This window comes from Tetrao urogallus (genome assembly GCF_951394365.1).
Source record: "Tetrao urogallus genome assembly, chromosome: 5".
In the NCBI taxonomy this organism is placed as follows: domain Eukaryota; kingdom Metazoa; phylum Chordata; class Aves; order Galliformes; family Phasianidae; genus Tetrao; species Tetrao urogallus.
Genome location: NC_136818.1, coordinates 7,334,041 through 7,353,325, shown reverse-complemented (window position 1 = coordinate 7,353,325; position 19,285 = coordinate 7,334,041). Strand labels below are relative to the sequence as shown.

At 39.5% G+C, this 19,285-nt stretch overlaps 1 protein-coding gene across 1 annotated transcript in view; it reads right to left on the bottom strand.

Moving 5' to 3' along the window:
* LOC306946966 (BEN domain-containing protein 5-like) overlaps positions 1-19,285 on the bottom strand; it is a gene marked incomplete at both ends in the record, with an annotated part of 850,824 nt that overhangs the window by 82,293 nt on the left and 749,246 nt on the right. The window contains one exon of the mRNA XM_079536119.1: positions 13,796-13,948. Within this exon, the coding sequence (XP_079392245.1) occupies positions 13,796-13,948 (153 nt within the window). The remainder of the gene's footprint in view (positions 1-13,795; positions 13,949-19,285) is intronic.

Genomic DNA, 19,285 nt, shown 5'->3' with positions numbered 1-19,285 from the left:
TAGAAATACAGCAGTATTTACATCTTAGTGAAACTTTCTCACCTAGGACATTTGACTGCTTCTTAAATTAGGTCACAGAAATTTCCACTTCACTAACTTAAGTGTTAACTGGGTGTTGCTCTCCCAGTGGAAAAATATACTGCACTGTTTTACAGCACTAGTAGCACAGTGTTAAACACTGTATCCTGTGCTATTACTGAGGAACTGACTTTAAGGACTATGCAGCTTTATGACTATTCATTTGGGGGATGAAGGGGAGGATTCCAAGTATTTCCAAAAACAAGTTTTAGCTCTCTTTTGAAGGCACGGCAGTACAAAAGGGACATGGTTGAATGGGGAAATATTCATAGAAGGTAGACTGTTGGACTGGCTTATTTTGGAGGTCTTCTCCAACCTTGGTGATTCCATGATTCTATCTGGATACTAAAGTGGAGCTCACCATTAGGTTAATCAAAATCTCAGAGCATGTTCAACCAAAGACATAAAAATGGAATTTGATTTCATTCTGGTTACCAGACCCTAATAACCACTAGACTAAGTCACTTTGGGTTAAGCACAACCTAATGATTGCTGAGGGGAGAGAAAGCCAACAAAAAACCCTATGCTTCATAGATCCAACTTGCATTGGTTGCATAAGAAGCCTTTATATCTCCTGCTTTAAGACTTTTAAGTCACCAGAGAAGAGAGAAGCAAAAAGGACCCTCAGCATATAGTTTACAGTTCATTCATTGTTCCCATGGTGAATTATCTGAGCAACCGAGAGTTCTCTGACTGAGCCTTAAGACTTGTGTATTTTCTTATTAACATAATGTTAGTGTGTATCAAAACAAGGGAAAATAAGACTTTTTATCTTGTCTATAAAAAAATAACAAACAAGAGATGCAATCATTCAAAATGCTAAAATTCTATAGACCAACAGAAGCACGCTAACACTGAAATGAGCAACAATTCTTGATGAATGGTGTATACCAAAAGATATGAAGAATGGAAATACCTGTAGGCTTATTAGCATTCTGAATGTTTTGAAGTCTCTCATGTTATAAAAAGGAAGGCTTTCCAGGTTAATTAGAATAAGATGGAATTGGGTTTCTTATTAGCATTATATGTAGGACTTTCTAAATGTGATACTGCCTGAGTGGTAACAGAATACTGCAGAAAAAGGTTACACTGAATTTATTCTGCTATATACGTATCCTATTTTTTTCCTTCAAATTGCCATTTGGAAGAAAATGCAATGGAAGAATCTTTCAGGATGGTCAGAATACTTGTGGGACAGAGAGCTAAGGCACTCTTAAGGACTGATGGGAAAATGAATTGTTAATTTGTTGTATGGAATAAAATACTTGGGGAAGTCTGGAAGAGGGAAAGTTTTCTGACCTCCTGCAATAGAAGCCTTCAAAAGACCAAGACCCTGAAACTGGAGGAAGCTGTATGTTGAGTTAAGATCAGAAACAGAAAGGAAGATGATCATACTCTGGAGATTTCCTCATAATGCAAGCACACTGATTTCAGTGGATAGAACTTCACGTTCAGATGAATGTCTATGGTGAAATATTTACTGTACTAAAGCATCAGCTGGTGAATTTGGGTGTGTGGAGCCAGCTCAAAATAAGAAGATAACGTGTCAGAACACAGTTACCGTGGTTTGTGAGCACGAGCATCACTCACAAGAAAAATGAGCTAAGTCTATTTCTCTGCTCAGCACAAGTAAAACAATGGAAATGTTGGAGAAGTGATTCAGGGCAGGTATTAGGACAAAAAACGCTCCTGTCATTTGGAAGCTGAGGTACTTACTGTCACTGAGTATTATAAAGATAGTATATTTACAAACAAATTGGACAAATATCTGCCAAGTATAATTCATCTTTCTTTGGGATCCAGTTTGAACTTGAGGTCCTTTTCCAGCTGTAATTCCCATAATTTCAGTCAAACTAGATAAAGGTTACTGGTTGAATTTCTCAGAGATGATTCTTGATATAAATCTTACATAATATTTTCATCACAGTTCTTGGCACAGTAAAGGAGGACCATGCCAACAAAATTTGCTGATGACACACTATGGAATGAATCATCATTATGGAGGAGGCTCTGAATATCATACGAAAAAGCAGTGGGATGACTTTAAGGACCAAAGTGATAGTAGTCAGATGAAACTCAGCTACACAAGTGCCAGGTCGTGTACTCAGAGTCTAATAAAAAACAATCTCTGGTATAAGCTGAAACCTCATCAGCTGGAAATAGATGAAGAGAGTCTGATGTATTACTTCACTGAAGTGATTTTTGCTTTCTGGCAGAAAATAGCTCAGAAGTTGGATCTAGTTATTGGCAAAATTATACTTGCCATATTTCAGAAGTGAATCGTAAGTGGTTTAAGTAATTTAAAGGAGGATTTTTAGATGGCCAAGAAGAGAAAACAAAATTTGAATGTTTCCATAGTTTGGATTTTTTATAATGCTATTTGATGTTGTAATTTTCTCTTTTCTTTTTAAAGAAAAGTTCCAGTTTCACCTGTGCAGAATTATTGCAAATAGTGGCAATGGCATGAATTAAATCATCTGTTCATTTCCCTGCCAGGTAGTGCTGCAGTTCCCACAGGGGAAAAAAAAAGTCTTGAGTAGAAAGGAATATCTCTGATTTGACTGAAGTGGGTTGAGATAGTGAAATATAAAGTAACCCTTCCTAAAGTATGAACACATGCAGGTTTTGAAACAGTGATTTGGGCTTGGCTATAGAACAATGTTACAAGCAAGAATGTGATTTGATGTGCTAGAAGAAAATAAGAAAATTCCATATTCAAGACAATTCAAGTAATGGCAAGGTCAGGCAGCAGGTACTTGCTTGAGTTCAATCTGTTACTGTCTCAACTCAAGATAAATGGAATGGAAAAATATGTAAGTACTGATTCCTGATCTTGGCAACTGATAATGCTGAAACAGAGAGGATAAAAATCCATGTATTATTATTGCAAGGAAATAGCCATTTGCCTGCACGTTTATTTAATCAAACTTTACCCTGGGGAAGAAGGGACAACAAGATGGGGAAAGAATGTAGGTACCAATGTCAGAAAATGAGTCTATTGTTTCTCTTTGAGAGAATCTATTGCTGAAAACCCTTGGAAAGCTGAACTGAAGTCATCATTAAGCAAATGCACTGAGCAGGCACAGCAGGAGAACAGCTAAACAAATATTTATTTCTCTGAGGCTGAATCGCATGGGAGTGTCAACAACAGCAGCAGCAAAAAGCACAAAATCAGAGGAGGCAGGGTTGGGGAAGAAAAACACCAAAGACTTTGAAGTTCTTAAACAGAGATATTTGTACAAAATCAACAGTAATTCATTATTAAAACACACAGATACATTAAAGCTCACAGAAGGACTCTGCCTTCTAGCCTGTGTGAGAAAATTCAGTACACAAATTAGCCATCTTCAGGGTTAGGAGATGCGCCAAGTAATTATAATTCGCTGCTGAAGGAGTGGAAGAGGAAGGATGAAAGATTCCCTCACATTCTGGTGAGAAGAAATACACCAGAAAATGACACCTGGTTCTTACAAAATCGGGAACCTTGAGGTGCATCTAGCCACTCTCTGCATCTTAGGCATTTGTGACAGATTTCCCAGGCCTTCCTACCAGATCTCTACCAGAGATCTCCCTACCAGATCTCTAGACTACCTGGTCTAGTATTGAATGTGGAGGTTGGTGGCCCTGCATGTGGCAGGGGGCTTGGAGATTCATGATCCTTGAGGTCCATTCCAACCCTGGCCATTCTGTGATTCTGTGATCTCATCCCTCTTCCCCATGCTCTGCTGAACCCTTTCTGTATGATTGATTTTCCCACTAGGAATGACAACGATCATCCAGGCAAACAAAGAAATTTGTAAACCAATCGGACAACTGTGGCAAAAGAGATGCATGGGATGGAAACACAGGAAAAATCTGCATGTGAATTCTTTGCTGGAGGAGTCCCCATGGAAAAACAAAACGAAACAAAACAAAACATTCTTAGCCTTTGGTTAGACTTCAGTGTGCTAGAATCCCTATCTCCAGGGCAGTCTTGTCTCTTGGCTGGTAAGGACACTCGACCACAGTGACCCTCAGTGAATTCAACAGCTTAGGCAGCTGCAATACGGCTGATGGATATCCTTGGTTTCTCAGTGCTGCTCTGCTGTCCTGCTAGGATCTGTAGAATCAATGCCCTGAGCAGTCCATATTCACATTGCAAAGGCAAGCAGTTTACTATTTCTGCATGTCCATATCAAAGTACAAGAGGGGCTCCAAAAGACAAAGAAGAAAAACAACAAAAGTCTGTATCTGAGACTGAATGTACCCAAGTCTGTCCTTTGACTTCCCAGTGTACCCTGAGTGGTTCTGCTCAGTGACTATGTGGCTTCACAGGGCATTTGTTCTGCTATAGCATCAGAAAGCCTAGGGTTGCACAAGAGGGAAAATAAGATGCACATCCAGTAAATGTGGGTCCACTGATCTGTGGAAAAAGAGATGCCAAAGAGGGCTGAAATACCATTCAGGCTCAGTGTCAAGCTGGAGATGGATGGCAGCATCAGTTCTACCTTTCATGGATGACAGGAGAAAGGGACATGGTACAAAAACTGTTGCTCTCTTATATAGAGCTATTGGGGAATGAATCTTTGTTTTCTTCTCAAGTTGCTCAACACATTAGAGAGAAAAAGGATCGAGGCATTAGCACAGTCAGACCTTACCAGGCTCCTACCATGGGAACCAGGCTATAGACTGTGCATCACTTATGATCAATCTTGAGACGTTTCTCTAACCCAGCAAGAAAGGAAAATACAAAGTACAAGATGATTTAGAAAATGAATTAGGAGAGAAATCATCAACCAGACAGAAATCTGCTCACAATCTCTATTAGATTGAGAAAGATAAGTTTCTGATTTAACAAGGTCTAGGGGGTTCCTGTAATCCAACAGATACATTTTACCAGCTGTTCACATCTACTGAAGAACTATTGATTCTTTATGTGTCCATGGACAGAAGGAGCAAAGGTTTCAAAAACTTAAGTTCTAGTGTGCTCACAAATGTTTTCCCAAAGATCACTTGTCTTTTCAAAGAGAGTATCTGCAAACTCAGAATAAGGAGACAGATCCTCCCATATGCCAGTATAGATAGCTGATGTAGGTCTAGTAACTTACAGAAAAGGAAGGAGCATGTTCAATTGTGCGCTCACAGAAGTCAGAGTATCTTGTTAGAAATCTTCCCTGGAGAAGAGCACAGACATAAAAACTTAGAGGATTCATAATTAAAGAATGGTTTCATATTACAACACATAATTAAAAATATGCTGGGTCACCTTATGCCATTTCCATTTGGAAAACGAGCTTTATTTCTCAACTGAAGCTATCTCTTCCTTAAAACAAAATAAAAAAAACCCTCCACACCTTTTGTACATTTTGTAGTTGAGCAGTAAGCACTTTACCTACTGGGATAAACTGGGATTACGTATACAAATTGCTTCACTGCACAAGCAGTGGCCAAGTGTAAGCAGGACTAGGTTACAATCTCACCACAAATCTCTATTGATGCTGCTCTCTTAGCTGAAAAGCAAACTTTATTTCTAAAGCAGATCTGACCTCTATAAGCCCTCAACTCACCGCCCCAGTGTAGCAAAAAAAAAAAAAGGTGATAAAAAAAGTTAGTAGTTAGTGCTCTAGAGAAAAGGAATGACATAGTTGCCATCAAGGAAGAATAGACGTGCCATTGGGAAATGGACTGGAGCCCAGATGATGTCAAATCTATCTCAATGAAGAGTTTTACGCTACCAGCTATAACTCACTCACTCCCATTTTCTAGAATGCTTTATTGAAGTCCGTGGAAGTTAGAAAGGGAGCACAGAAATGCACTGACTTTGAAATCTTTTCTACAGAAGACTGTAAATAGTGCAGTTACCAATTCTGACTCTTCTGTTAGCCTGTCCACAGGGTGCTGTAAGAAGGGTGCAACTGGCAGCTCACTTTTCCATACGGATAGAGCTAATTATTGCCATGGGACAGCCAGAACTCAGTGCTTCGAACCTGTCACTCTCACAGTTATTAGCTCACCAAGCTATCTTACCAGCAAAACTGATCTCCTTACTTCTCCAGAAGCACTGAGAGAACTTCTCACTTCTAAAGCCAACTTAACTCTCTCCTCTTACCAGCTCCATTAACTCTCTTACTATACAAGACAGTGTACATGTTACTGGGTTTTTTTGGTGACAGGCAACCAACTCTATGCCAGCTGGGTCTGGAGACACGGAAATCATGGCATTCAGAAGCCATCTCTCAATTCATTTCACAAAGAAGCTGCAGATAGCATCTGAAATGTAGATGGATTAAAAAAAAAAAAAAAGGGAACGCAGCTCAAAATTGCTCCTTGACTCATCTCACCTTGCAGCTTTGCCATATTTCTGATGCACAGGAGCGAAATGCATTTCATTTCAAAATCATTCATGACCGATGAAATCTGGGAACAGGAGATTTTGAAAAGTTCAGGATCGTTTCAAAAAAGGGATCACTCCTACTTGGAGGTTTTCCAGATTGTTTATGGACAGACGGACTGGGTTGATATTCTCGTGGAAAGAGTTTTCTCACATCTTTCTGACAGTTCCACAGATAACAGCTTTTTGTTTCATAACTTCTGTGCCTGGTAGGGAGCACTGAGGTGATCAGAAAGCCTTGGGTTTAATAAGAAAATATTTTCTGAACTGGAAAAAAAGAGAATTCAATTTGTAGAAGTCTGAGGGAAGGCATACAGAGGAGAGCCGACATGGTTTGCCCAGAATTCCTAAGAACATGAAAGAGAAAAGCCTGAAACTGAAATCTTAAGGCAAATATTCTCAAATCTTAAAACGTTTTGACCAGCTCTATTCCCTGGTTTATTTTAATTCCTTCTTACTGCTTGTAAGGAGCATCAGCACCACACTGCAGGAGTACCATGAACTCAACCTGTCTAGCACCACACTCTCAAGCTTTAAAGCTCAGTTCTCCTCAGAGAAATAACAATTTAAAAGTACTTTGTAACCACACACACATCTGCTCCCTCAGGGTCTCCATTATTCCTCCAATGTTTGTGAAGGATACCAACATCTTTCCTTCAACCCTCCCAAGTGTCTTTCAGTCATGCCTGCTTGAACTTGCTGACAAAAACCCACATTTGCATGGCCATTATCAGAGGAGCTAGAAGGAGGGAGCTTTACAGGCTCTCAGTTCACGCCTCAAACCTAAATCTACCAAATTAGCTTTTCTTTTAAGATAGAAAACCAACTGGGTTTCATGCTTCATGGTTTTAGCTGTTCACCTGTGAGAGTTGCACTTGACTTCTCCCAGCTGGTAATCTGTGCTCCCTTCCATACAGCGCTCTGCTGCCTCTCTCTGCACCTTGGACCAGTTAGCTGGCAGCACCAGCATGGGCATTTGGCCTGTTTTAACATTCCCCAGAACCCATCCACATGCACTGAAATGGGTTGTACATACAGCTCCCACCTCCTCAAGCAGTACAGCACCAAAGTGCACCCCTACTGAGCAGAGTGGATAGATAGCTTGTAAGGGATCTGCGCATGCTTCTTGCTAATGATGAGAAAAAAAAATCTGCTTTCCTCTCTCCTCCTCTCTTTCTTTTTTAAAAATAAAAAATAAAAAAATAAATGCAACCTCTGCTTCCCAGAGAACATCCTTCCCCAAAGATGCCAAAGCTGGCATTTTCTAGTCCAAACTCTACAGAATAATCACACCATTTAGAAAATAACTTGTGTCTCTGGAGTTCTCACTTTCCCTATTTGTCAGTAGAAAATGAGACGTTTCCACAAAATATACAGTAAAATAGCCCTCAGCAGTAGCGTGCAATGTTTCTCTTTACAATAGTTTTATGAGCATGTATGCAGTCTCCTGGGAGTGCTTTCATAATCATTTATACAAATGATAGAAACTTAGGACAATGAGAAGCAGAAAGGGAAATACAACCATCACACATGCAGTTGCTTTGAATACTCTGCAAAAAAAAGTGGTTTGTTCTGTGGCAGAGACGTTCTGCTCTCCTCTATCCAGAGCAGGAGATTACAACTCTTCCTGAGGAGATGTTGTATACACTACATCCAGTCCTCTCATCCTCTCTGACTACTCCAGAAACAGTTCCTTTCTGAACCAGGTTTTATTTTACATCTGTTAATATGTCATGTACTTAAAGTGATAATACACAGAAAAAGATGCTGGAAAGGGGCCAGTTTCTCAATTCTTGACCCACCTTCCACCCCTCCTTCATTGCATAGTTTGTCCTAGTGCAGTGAAATTTCACAGAACTGTAGAATCATTAGGGCTGAAAAAGGCTTCTAAGATCACCCAGTCCAACCCCAACCCATCCCCACTGATTCTGTCTCTCAGTGTAACATTCCCACAGTTCTTGAACACCTCCAGGGGCAGTAACCCCTCCAACTCCCTGGGCAGCCTGTGCCAGTGCATCAGCGCTCTTTCTGAGAAGAAATTGCTCCTAATATCCAATCTGAATCTCCCCTGGCCAACTTAGGGCCATTACCTCTTGCCCTCAATCTGCAGCACTCTGCAAGAGAGATGACTTGCATCTGAACATGAAGGAGCTCATTTTATTGGTACCATTCTAGGAGGCTGCCAACTCTTCCCACCATCTTGGCATTTGGTAAAAATTATGACCATCTCTCAAAAATAATGTAAATGTGCTATAAAATTACTAGAAAAAAAGTTATTTCTTCTGCACCTAGTCAAAATTTCTACCTGTGCGGGAATTGAAAAGGGACTGCAAACTTATATGCACAAACAACAGAGCAAAAAGGTGGTGAAAGAAGGATCTGTTTACTCAAACACTTTTACCCCTTTTCCTTTTCTTTGTAATACAAGTCAATTTATCTCTCTGTATTAAAAAAGAGGAGTGGACTGGTTCAGCAGTAATGGAGCAGTTTCATTTAGCTGTGAATGTCTTGTGAGACAAAAATCTATCATGCTCAGAAAAGAACAGGCTTTACAGCCTGTTCCTTGTGCCACCAGACAAATGCTTCCTCTCTCTCCTCACCCAGCCTCCAAGAATAAATAATAAATGTATGGAGAAACTGTCCAAGAAGCAAAGCAGCGAGCAGAAATGCATCCCAGAGGGGCAATGAAGTAAATAAAGCTATATTCATCTTCCTGGAAATGCCCTGCTACAAGATAATAAAAAAAGGAGGTAGGATCATTTCTTGTCCTCCAGTTTTAACAAGATTCTGAGGAGATCTGTTAAGCTTTCATGATGTTAACAAAACTACCTGAATGCAATAATGCAACTTATTTATGCTTTCTTGGACAAAGGTCTTTTTGGCTGGCATAACAGAGAAGTATTTAGAAAATAGTGGGTGGAGACATTTGGATTTTACTTTGGGATGAATTCCAGGTCTGAGAAACCTGCTTGCTGCTCTCCCATTCCCTGCTCAGTCACATGCAATACAAACTGGCTCTTCTTTATTTCAGAACAGATTATTGAGTTTGCTCCTTCACTGTCCACCAGCTGTTATTACTCCCTCTGGCACTTGTGCCAGCACTTCCTTCAGAGACAACCCCAAATGTACTGGAATTAGTAATATGGCTCACAGGACTAAGAAAGAAATGTCTAGCCAGAGTAAGTGACAACAACTAGTTGGGTCTGCCAATGATAGATAGATGTTTGCTGGAAGGAACATGCTTCACCTAAAAAGGCTTGGATATGTAAGGGGGCACTGAGGAAATGAGTAGACCTGGAGGAGACCTAAAGGAAAGCAACAGAAAATATAGATAGATTCAAATCTCATTTGATTGATTGTTCATATTTAGACATCCAAGCTAAAAGAACCCAAGTAAATTACAACAACAACGAAGAAGTCAGTTTAACAACAAAAAAAGTAATGGACCAGACCATTCCATGTTTGACATATTTCATCTTGGTGAGTCAATGATACTCTCAAAAATATGTTTTAGGTCACTAGGTTATGACACTGGAGGGTTTCAAAAGGAAATTGGGTGGGTTCTCGCTCAGACATTTTACTACTGAGTGCACAGCATGGCTTAAGCCATGCAGAAGGCTATGTGAACTGCCGAAGATAGTGGCACTTGGGAAGTGTGGGTCTTATTCTCTGATTTCCCTCAGCAAGTGCCTTTCAACCTGCTATTTTTCTCTTTCCTGACACGACTGGAAGCTTTTGAAGTACGTGGGCTTTCTCAACAGGTTTACCTACTGTCCAGTGTAGTGGGATCCCAAGTCACCACTAGGGTCTTTGCTAGCATGTAAAAGAAGACGACAAAGAGTATTTCAAAGGAAGCTGCTCTGCTGTAAGATTGAAAGCAAGAAAAGAAAACAAGCACTCAAAGGTGTCCCAAAGTAGCACCAGTTTTGAGTCAAAAGGAAAAAACAAACAAAGAAAATTAAATAAAGAAACAAACAACAACAAAAAAACAATCGCAAGATTAAGCCAAGTACTTCTGGCTAGTCTTTTTCATCTCACTGCAAAGCAGAGCAATCTTTACAAAATGATAAAGCCATAAAAGGCTGTGGTTGTTTCTTTTAAATGAACCAGAGCAGAGATGGTCTCCTCTCATACTATCACAAAGGTCAGAATTAGCCACCCCTAAGACAAGCAGGTTCTTGAAATGTTCAAGTGCTTGTATCTTGATGTTATGACTAATCCACTCTCCAGAACAAGAAAGGTCAAATGAAGAACACTCCTCCAAATAGTGCAACAACTCTTTGCCATGGCTGATGTGTAATGCGCTCCGACGTGGTGTCAACAGCTGCTCCTGAAAACCCAGTGAGTCAGCCTTTCAGAAGAGCTTGTCAGCTCTCACTGTTTGAGTTTTCATACAGATTATATTTACTCCCCAGTGTTTAAAAATAGCCTTCCTAAACCTTGAAATCATAAAATGTTTTACTTCCAGAATTGTCCTCTCCCTGAGACGCCCAAGCGTCTCTCTCATGTATTTGAGAGCAAACCTTCCTAGCTCTTCTTTCATCCACTTTTCCCTTCACACGCTGACAGTCAAACCAAAGGCAGGCCCCAGTATCTGAAGCCACATACAAATAAAGAACTTCTGTCTCCTTTCACAACTTTTACCTTCAAACCACAGTCAGTCCTCCAGCACACTGTGAGGTTAAGTGATCTGCTCAGCAGATAGAGTACAGAGATGATGGTTGACTTGCCTTTGGTCCTAACCACGTAGGCACGTATCCCCTATTCTAATCACCAACCTCCCTTGCATGCTGTCATTTAAATAAGAAGGCCTATTGGAAATGACAGGTGAAGAAAGCAGTCCAGGCATGAAATGCACCCTAAAGTATATTAATAGAAGGTTGCCAGACAAAACAGCACAAGGCATTTGATCGCATCATCTAGGCTTGTTGTTCATGCTCCTCTGCATCTGGCTGCGTGATTTCTGCCAGATTCTCAGCTGGAGGAGCAGGCTAGGATTTGCCTGCTTCCCCTAAACCGGGCCGGGCTCAGCTGCAATCATGCAGAGCACTGAAAGAAATCCCTTTGAGTTGGGATTCATTCTGAACATGTAAAACCCAGACAAATGACTGCTTCTCCAAAGTGAATCCCATTTCACAGCAAGTAGGTTATTAGTGTGGAACTCCATACAAGTAGCCTGCATTCAAAAGCCCTCTGCATTATTAATAGAAGATGAGCTTTTGACATCAAAGGAGAACCATTATGTATGCTAAATGGTGGCAAAAATTGTACCCGCACTTCAAACCTTTTCAATTCTTTGTCCCTTGTAAATCAATCAAGGTTGACAGATGCTTTAAGGAGAGTAATCTTTTCAATGATACTGTCAATGGATAACATAATGGAACATTGTCTCTGTGCTGTGTGAAGACATGGAGCTAGTCAATTATGGACAACACTTCATGCAGCCGCCAGTTTTCACTTGAAGTGCTGCTGTTGAAGTATTATAATCCCAACAAATGGCCGCAGCAGCACACAATGTAAATGAGACCTCCTGAAGCTTTGGAAAATTAATTAGTAACAACAGTGGTCCATTCCCACACTTTCAAACACCCGCCTGGTAATGTTAACGATGCACTTCCCCCCTTCCCTTTGAGCAGTCAATAGGGCATATTTACATACACTATTTTTAATCTTCAACACTTTTCTTTCCCTTCTTTTAGAAAACATAGGAAGCTCTGGATTCTTTTCCTCTTTTTCCAGCAGCAATATTCACCCCTGATATTTCTAACTAGTCACATAACCCACATGACTGCAGCTGAAAAGAAGGGAACAGAAACTTTCCCACTCAGAGCAGTAATATTCACTCCTCTTGCTTCCCAGACATGGGACACTTCATGGCTGTCTCCTTTTCCAACATCTCTATACCCTCAGCTGTCCTGGTAAGAATGACTTGGCTGGATGGCAGGGGAAAGGCTTCTGGGCTTCAGAGATCAGCAGAATGTGGGTTGGAAGCTCAGCAGTGCGAGTATAACACCAAAGTCAAACTGTGGTGCTCTAGACATCAAGATGCATGTCTGATAGCTGGTTTCTACAAAAAGGAGATTGAGAGTCAAAGGGTAGAGACTGCTCTGTATCTTTACCTATTGGTTTCCATTTCCTACATCATTTTCTCAAAGATTTTCCCATTGTCAACTGAGACTTCCACTAAGAGGAACACAGTCTCCCACAGTAACTGAGAGAAATCCCACCACGAAGAAAATGGTCTTTTTCCCAATTATAGCAAATATTGCTGTGCAGACTCAACTACTTTTTCATCTGATGTTAGATTTTGTTTCTCTAGAGCTAAACACTTGGAATGTTTCTCCACCACCACTGCCATAGGCTACTTGAGATGACTCTGCAGAGGAGGCAGGCACTATGCCCAGCTGGAGAAGACTCATGCTTCTCTCTCTGTATCAGGAGGATGAAGTATTAGCAAGAAGGGGATAACAGAGACTGAGAAAATATATAGTGAGTAGCAAAAGTGGGTAGAAACATAACAGATGTAAAACCAGGACCTAAAAAGTAGGTTCTTCCACTCGTTTTTGCTTGGTGCAGGAATCCAAAGTGATTTTAAAATGAATTTGTTCCTACCATATGAGCCAAATGTCACTCACTGCCCTTCCTCCTGATCACTGAAAGTTGCCCTAAATCCACCAGCTTCTCCAGAGCAACTACAACAAGTGCTGGATAAAGATCTTTTCTCTCTATTTGAAGCTCACTCCTGAGATATATATATGCTCTACCACTTCATTTATAGGAGCTTGCCATCTATTTCCAACTCTCAGGGATAACTACACACAAACTTTCTTCTAAGTTACAAGACACATATTGAGCTATTGCAGGTTTTCTTGAAAAATGTTTTTCCATATTAGGATCAAATAATTTTAAGAGCATATATAACCCTTGTCACAACTTGCAACAGAAAATTATCCAACCGTTTTCATCAAGTTTATTTTTCTAACCTCTACTTGATATTATACCATTATTTAAAGCACACAAGTCAAAAGTCTGTGAATGTAATATAATATAAACAGTGAAACACTAAACCTGTTGCATTGGATCAAAAAAATCTTCTGATAAAGATTAAATGTACTAATAAATCAGAACCAAAGGTTATAACGTGGAAGATGAAGAACTTGCTTCTAACAATACATAAGATCACATCATACCTCTTTGGGAGAAAGCAAGAGGAAGGATAATGGCAAATCACAACTAAAATTTAAAGTAGTCCTATATTCATATTAAAATTAGTACAATTCAATTAAATTAGAAATTTATCATCACAAATAAACTGGACACACACTTAAATGAATTAAGATAACTTACGTAAGAGAAATCTTCAGCATTCTGACAGAGCAGCCTGGGGAAAACAGCCTGTCGCTGAAATCTTTCCTCGTTTTCAAAGATGTTCCCATACATGAAGCCATTCATCATGGTAGAGTGCGCATGGATGTCAATGTAGAACTCCAGGTTAATCTTCTATTAAGGGGGAAAAAAGCAGATAAAAAATAAAACACCAACAAACCATGAGATAAATCATAACTGTGGTATGTAGGTTATGCCTTCTGTAAATCTACTACTGCCATCCACAGATATATCCATGTTGCCAATGCCAGGTACCCATGATAAAGGCACTCTATTATTGCATCCAGCCATCACACCTTCTTACAGAACCTTGACAGACATTTCTCTATCTGTCCTGAGCAGGCTGAAACATTTTTGCAGCACAGGGTAACATGCAAAATAAAGCTAAGGCATTCTTCTTTGCATTGCCACAGGGTCAGTGCCATTGATAAAAATATGTACCTTGCAGTTCCAGAGCAAGATTGTTAAGGCATTACTGCGTGGCTGTGTGTTACAGTACACAAATCTATCCTTTCTGGCAGCTCAAAACTGTGTAAGTAAGAATTCCTTCAAGATTTCCCATGTAGTTTATTTCTGTTTATAAAGACAAAACCACAAATTTCTAATCCCGCTTTACACATGGAAATTTGTTTTACTCTGCTTTGTAGCATCCAACAGGAAAAAAATATCATAATAAAGTGCTGTGAATGCCTCTGCTTGTAGCAACCCTTGCCAGTAAAACGCAATGTGCAGCTCTCCAGACACATCTGGTCTGCACACAAAAGTTGCTCAGGCTACTGGAGAATACTGAGCTACATATCAGTTGAATGTATTACAAAAGCAGTTCATGTGACAGCAGTGTCAGCTCTTCTAGAGAGTCTCTAATGAGGGGAGAACATCATTTGGTATGTGATACTAATATGATACAGATTTACGTTCCCTTGGCAGAAAACCAATGTACAATACACACTGAATGTTTAGTTTAATTAAACAGCCTAGAGAGAGTAATACTGCATCTTATTAAGCCTCTCCAATGTTAAGATGTTAGCTAAGGCAATATCGATATCTGACCATGCTTCATAGGAAAAGAACATTTAATTGTATTTGACTCTAAAACAATAAATTGTCTGCTAGTGCCAAAACATTTTGCTGTGCTGTAGAGGACCAACAGGGCAATAAAGCATGCATCTGCAATTTGGAGATATAGCACTAAAGAGAAAGATTAGCATCGACAGGATGAAACACCACATATGATTTTCTTCCTCTCCAAACATGCACAAACTAAAAATTAAGACTGAGTAATGTTGTTTTTTTTTTTTCCATGAGATAATATCCCCATCAGAAACAGCATTTGTTGAGATCAAATGTACACCTCTCCATCACCATAAAACTGATTGTGTTGTAAACCTCAAACAGTGACTTAGTGTTGAAGGGAGGAGATATTCTAGTTGCAGTGGATATTTATAAAGCATGAACGTCCTTCACAAAGAAGTCAGTGACCTAAGACATGTTTATTCTAGAACAACTAGAAAGAGTTCTTCATAGGGACGTAGTTAGTAATATAAAATAATTGAGAAGCACAGCAAGATATACCATAGACTATATCATTTCTGTCTTAAACAGCACAATTAAAAGCTCTGGCTTAGGTGATATAATCTGTGCTAAAGTATCATATGATACTTCTTCATCCATAGTTCTCAAAAGAACTTCCAAAAGAAACAAACGAACGCACAGAAGCACAGATCACTCATACAACTTTCCATGTGGTTATTAATTCTGTGATTCTGTGATTATCTGGCAAAAAACCCACACCTGTAGAATATGTGTAAGTGGAACCCCAGCTTAGCTTTGATTTGACCAAGTCAACCAACCTTACACAGTATCAATAGACAATTTTCCAAAGTCTCTTAGGATTCTTACTAAGAAGTTACTGGTAAAGGTGTTCAGGGGAATTTTAGGTAGTCTCTTGGCAGTACTGAGGTTTTTTTTAAGATCTTTCTTGATTATCAAAAACATTTTACGGTGGTTATTATCTGTGAGCAAACACTGCCATAGAATCATAGAATTGCTCAGGTTGGAAAAGACCTTCAAGATCATGAAGTCCAATCGCAACCTTACCTGTTCCTGCACAGGCAGCACTTTGACCTAAAGATTAAATTTCCAGATTGCTCATTTGGAAACCATGACATTCAACATAGAACTCATCACTGAGACAGGTGATCAAACATTTATCCATCTTGAGCATTCTCCATTGTGGAACAGAATGACTTGGTCCACTGTTATTATATTACGGGTTCCTAATGGAAAAATTGTCGTATTCAAAGGCATAGAGATATTCTGGCCTCCATGTGGTTGACAACAGCTTACCACTAGGATATTAACTCGAAGTAACTACGTTTGCAGACATGTTCTGCAGAAGAAATAGGATAATCTGCAGAACGAAAATGAGATGTGGTGAATTTTAAAGGGAAAATGAAGTCAGTAAATGTACATGTCTGTTCAAATGTGCAGACATGAACACACTTAGAACATAATCCAATCTAATCCACTGTTGAAACCCATGGACATTTGACAGTATCCACTCAGCAGAACCCATCCTGGCTATGGCTTCTAATGCAGTAGCATCTACAAGTGAGAATGGGAATAAAGTTTGATGTGGCTCAAACTCCGATAGTTACATTTACTTCAGCTTTTAAGCAGAAAATAATGAATAACGAAGCTCAAACATTTCCGGCTGCCATTACTGCCTTCTCAGAGACTACAAGTTACATCCTACAACATTATATTAAAGTCATCATTTTCTGCTTTAGAGGTGGAATGCAAAATGATTCAGATGCCTTATAAGAGTCATCTATCAATTTAATTCCCCCAAGTGTCTTTTCTTTGTGCTTACAAGCAGCAGCAGAGAGCTTCTCTCTCATGCTCTCTTTTTTAAGTAAACCTGTAATTACCTGGATGACCCGAGCATACAGAGTTGAGAAAACAAATGCAGCTCTGCTATTTCTTTCCTCTGTGTGTCAAAACACTCACTAGATTGACAACGATTGAACCCCACTTCCTAGAAAACAACAGTTAACATCCTCTGCTTTGAAAAAAAATGGTCTTTGCCTCTTCTTGATGCTTACTACATAAAAAGAGAGTAAATGAATAAGCAAACAAATTTCTGCTCCAAAGTTTATTTGAATCCCTGCCTTTATGACACATTCTTTTCACTGTTCTCTTGGGTCAGAATAAAACTTCTGACAGCTTGAGAAATGCACATACAAATTAGGGAGGGGAAAACGAAAGAAACCATGGATAGAGAATGAAAACTCACATTCACTGTTATGATGTGAAACAGTACTGAAACTGTAAACTGGTGTGTGATACCATGTGAAGTGTTTTAAGAAAGTGTTCTCACTTGTCTGAGTATTAATTTCATTAGTCAGATGCCTTTAGAAGGTCAGTAAGGAGCAAAAGGAAAGAGTGATGTTAATAGCCAGTGCCAATATGACCAAAATTGGATTTTTGAACAGTACAATTATGATTCTTAAGGAAATAGAAATAAAAAAAAAATCAATAAAGGCTGTAATAAAAAGATAAATATGCATTGAGCCCAGAACATGGGCCACTAGAGAGGTAAGTGATGCAGGAAAAAGCCAGCTCTGTCCACCAGCTGTCACTCCAATATGGATATTATTAATTTTTGGACGTAGCAATTGGTTTAGACACAGTCCCAAAGCCTTCTTTAGTCCAATATATCATACAGGGGATGGGATAAACTCCTTGCAGTGTTTTATGCAAGACATTAAAACCATAGCTTGTCGTTAGTGGTAGAGGACATAACAGCCTCCAGGCATACTGTCCAGCCTTACTGCTCAGTCACTGTTTGAAGCAAATAGGCATATAGCAGTTGGCACCACATAAGGAGTTTGTCCTTTTTTGGTCAGAAGGGATTCAGAAGTTCTGAGAACACCCGCTCTTTGAAGTTTCCTCAGGTTTAGAGTCTCTCAAAAGAAAACTGTGCAAAGATCTCACACATATGTCTTCAGATATGTACCATATAAACCCCATGATAATATTTTGGCAGCTCCTACATGTGATACCAGAAAACTTAAGCACAACAAGCTAATAAGACAAACCAAGGAAAACTGATTATTCAGCAGCACATGTTCAGCAGCCGACATTCAGCTAGAAGCCATCAGTCCTTGCCTTCTCTCAGGCACTCAGAGTATCAGGCACTCAGAGTATCAGGCACTCTGCCCAGTGCCCTGATTCACTCTAGGGATGCACAACACCCATCTATCACTGACTATACAAGAGAACATCAGGCAAATTTTGGGCGGTCTGCATATGATTCGTATTTTCAAACTTCCCCTGAAATATCCAGATTTGGATGAGGTTAATTGTGCTGAAATCACTTTTCTTACTTCTACCTTCTTACACATTTCTCTGTAAACCTGATAAGGCTAGTATAAAGCCTCAAAAAAAAAAAAAAAAAAAAAAAGTTGATTCTATAACTTCTGGAGCAAGCGATGCCCACAGTCTCTTCTCCAATTCTGCAGATGATACATGTAAGCCATGCATTATTAGAGGTACTATTTCAGAGACATGCCACTACCCCTTTGTAACCACAGAGGCAACCTCATCTTTCCCCTTCCATTCATCACCACTGTGCAACTCTATGGCAATGGCAGCAATTATTTACATAAGCAATTAATAGTAGAAAAGTGGCTTACTATTTTTAAAAAACTTCTAAAGGTTAAAAACATTTAAAAAGTATCTCCTCTTCTTGCTTCTAGTGAATGGGAATATGTCAGTTCAGATACACTCTTATTCTTACTGACATCAAGCACAGAAGTCAATTTCTCCTTATTCTTATAGATATAGACCTTTGCACAATCTGAGAATGTCTTAAGTGTTCCTGAAAAACAGCTTGCAAAATGTGCATCAATGTTTGTGTAATCTACTAGCAGTTCTTCATGATGTTTCATTCATTTCTTTTCAGATTGTTTCAATAACGTTCTGAGAGCTGTTGTTTTACAGAGTGGACTAGTCCAAATCAGCTGTAATTTAGAAGTCATTATTTACCCATCTGATTACACGCCAATTTCTCTATCTGAATGATACTTCTTAATAATAGGCACAATCTGACATGAGTCAAAGAGGATAGAGACTTCTGTTGGCTCCATGGATTCATGCAGCAAAATGATGACATGTCCAACAAGACTTCTACCATCATACCTGTCTTACAAAGAAAGAGATGTTTTTATTGCAGAATAACATAGGGCCTCCTTCAGTGAACTTGAAGCCTAATGTGGTATGCCCATCAGTAGGGCTGAAAGGAGCTAAATGTGTGCTTTTAGACCTGGACTGCGCAGTCCACAACCTGCATATTCTGATCCTGGCTCTTCCTCTATCTGCTTGTTCCTCTCACCTGCCAGTGCAGATAACAACACCTCCTGAGGATTAGCTGACGTTTGTAAAGCATTT